At 55.5% G+C, this 2491-nt stretch overlaps 1 protein-coding gene across 1 annotated transcript; it reads right to left on the reverse strand.

Annotated features, from left to right (window-relative positions):
- Window positions 1-1047: 1047 nt before the first annotated feature.
- LOC121340142 (GSK-3-binding protein-like) lies at window positions 1048-2485 on the reverse strand. Its single transcript, XM_041412660.1, has one exon. The coding sequence runs from the start codon at window positions 2466-2468 to the stop codon at window positions 1872-1874; it is 597 nt and encodes a 198-aa protein (XP_041268594.1). The 5' UTR covers window positions 2469-2485; the 3' UTR covers window positions 1048-1871.
- Window positions 2486-2491: the final 6 nt, after the last annotated feature.

Genomic DNA, 2491 nt, shown 5'->3' on the forward strand with positions numbered 1-2491 from the left:
AGTTGTGCAAAACGCCACGAAAGCAGCCCAAGTTAGGAGAAAAAGGACTTCAGATGTTAGTAATTAAGGAGGTTCTAAAATGCACTGAACTTTTTTTTCTTTTTGCACTTTACATGCTTTGATATGGAAAAACTGCATTCAACTTATAACTTAGTCAAGATAAAGCTAATAATATCACATACTGGTCCTAATGCAGTGAAACATCATAAAATGCTTCAGCATCAGTTTCTAGCAGCAGCTGTGGCAGAGAGAGAAATCTAAAATATTTTGTGGATTTAATGTATTCATGGAAGAACTAATCACACAAGTAAATGTAGCTGCTCAAATTGCTCTCTTGGACAAAGGCAAACATCTTCCATTTTCTTTCATGTGGGATTGCTACCTTCTTCAAAGGAGAAGCTTTTACCTCAAATTGAGTGGGGGTTGGGAGATTGTTAAGCTCCAGTCTGTCTGATGTGCTCAGTTCTCATCTTGAAGCTCAATGACTCCTAAAAACCCAACACAGGATTTTACAAAGGAAGCTATTCATAATAGGTATTCAAACTTAATGACCAGAATCAAATTACCAAATTCTGGTTTACACATTTTTAAAATTTTTTTTGATTGCTGCCTAGACCTCTTCTCTCTTTTCTAGAGTCTTCTTTCCCCCTCTATCCTTAAAGAAAAAAAAAAAAATCAAAACAACCCGAACAAGTGACCAAGACAAACCATGTTCCTTCCCCAGTACAAAATACCTAATTTTTGTTTCGGTATGGTTTGACTTATAAATTCCAACAGCCACATTCTCGGCTGCTCGAAGGGGCGTCTCACGGCTTAGGAACGAACGCTGCTGGCAAACAAAGGGGCTCAGTTGCATCTCCGTGCATTAATAACCGGTGTCCCACTGCATCAGACTATGCGGATTGTTGTGGGCATTTTTTTTTTTTTTTTGCTTGCAAAATGGAGATCTTACAACTGAAAGAAGACCAAGGGGGAACGTGCCTACACAGTTTTGTTCTCATGAACCAGAAGGCATTTCCTCTTAACAATGAGACACAGACCCAAAAATAAAAACAAGACCACGTTTATTCAATACAGACAGGTTAATTAAGACAGTAAGTCCTGTAAATCAGGAACACATTTCAAACGCTCCGGTACGAAGTGCATATATTTAAAATCAACAGCTGCATCTTGTACTTGAGCCATTGAGTTTGTCGGGGAAGGGTGGATTCAGGGTTTTTCTTTTTGGTAGAAAAAACTTGTTTCGGCTACCTTATGTGAACAATGCATCTCAGGCTCCATTCACTCATTTGTTATTAAGTCCAGCTGCCTTCCAGCTTTGATATTCACATTTTTTAAAACTGCTTCATACAGTCACAACGAAAAACAATAACAATAAACGTTAAAATAACAACAAATAAACCCCCAACAAAAAAACCAAACCAGCCCGGGAGGGGAAAGGAAACACCTCCCGCCGGGGTCAGCGAGGATTATTGCAAATGGCTCCTGGGAGACGGAGCAGCTCCGCGGCAGCGGGGGACCGGCGGCGGGGGGGTCCGCGGCCCCGGCCGGGCTGCCCCGGCGGGGGGAGGAGAAGGAGGAGCTCCCGGGAAGGCAGAGAGGGAGGGGGGCACAACAACAGCTCGGGGCGGGCGGCGTGCGCGGCCTCGCCGGCTGCGGCTCCGCGGGGTCCGCGCCGCGGGTGACCTTGGGGCGGGGGGCTCGGGCATCCTCCCGCCCGAACGGGCACCGGCCCGGGGGCCCCGCCGCCGGGACACACTTACATCCTGGCGGAGCCCGCACCGCGCTCCCGCAGCCCGCCCGGCGGGGGCTCCGCCGCCGCCCGCGGCCGCGCTCCTTCGCCCGGTCACCGCCGCCGCTCTCCCCGCCGGCTACTGCAGGGGCTGCACCGCCGCCGCCGCCTCGCCGTCCGCGCCGCCGCTCCCCGCCGAGGCGCTGCCGCTGGAGGCCGCCGATGCCGCTGCTGCCGCCGCCGCCGCCGCCAGTTGCAGCCGCCGGACGGCTTCTTTGATGAGGTTGCCGGAAAGGATGAGCTGCTGCAGGAGCCGGTGCGGGTCCTCCTCCTCCGCCGGCCCGTCGCCCGGCCCCGGCGGAGGCTGCTTCCTCCGGCGGGCGGCGCTCCGCAGCCAGCCCCGTCCGCACAGCTGCTTGGTCACCCGCTGCTGGCCGCTCCGGTCCGGCCGCGGAGGCTCAACATGTTGCGAGTGAGCTTGCGGCGGGGCCGGTCCCCGCGGCGCCAGCAACCCGGCCCCGCTGCAGCACCGCGGCGAGTAGGGGGCGGCGCGGTCGCGGGCGCTGCCCGGCCCCAGGTGCTTGGGGACGCGGGGCGGCGGCGGCGCCCGCTGCGCGCTCAGCTGCAGCACCTCGCCCAGCTTGGCCACCAGCGCGTCCACCTCCTTAGAGCCCGCCTGTCCCACGGCGACCGGGCGCTCGAGCAGCAGGAAGCGCTCGCCCGGGCGGCACGGCATCTCTGCCGGGTCCCCGCCGTGCC

Source organism: Onychostruthus taczanowskii, unplaced genomic scaffold (assembly GCF_017590055.1).
Source record: "Onychostruthus taczanowskii isolate IOZ18803 unplaced genomic scaffold, ASM1759005v1 scaffold4, whole genome shotgun sequence".
In the NCBI taxonomy this organism is placed as follows: domain Eukaryota; kingdom Metazoa; phylum Chordata; class Aves; order Passeriformes; family Passeridae; genus Onychostruthus; species Onychostruthus taczanowskii.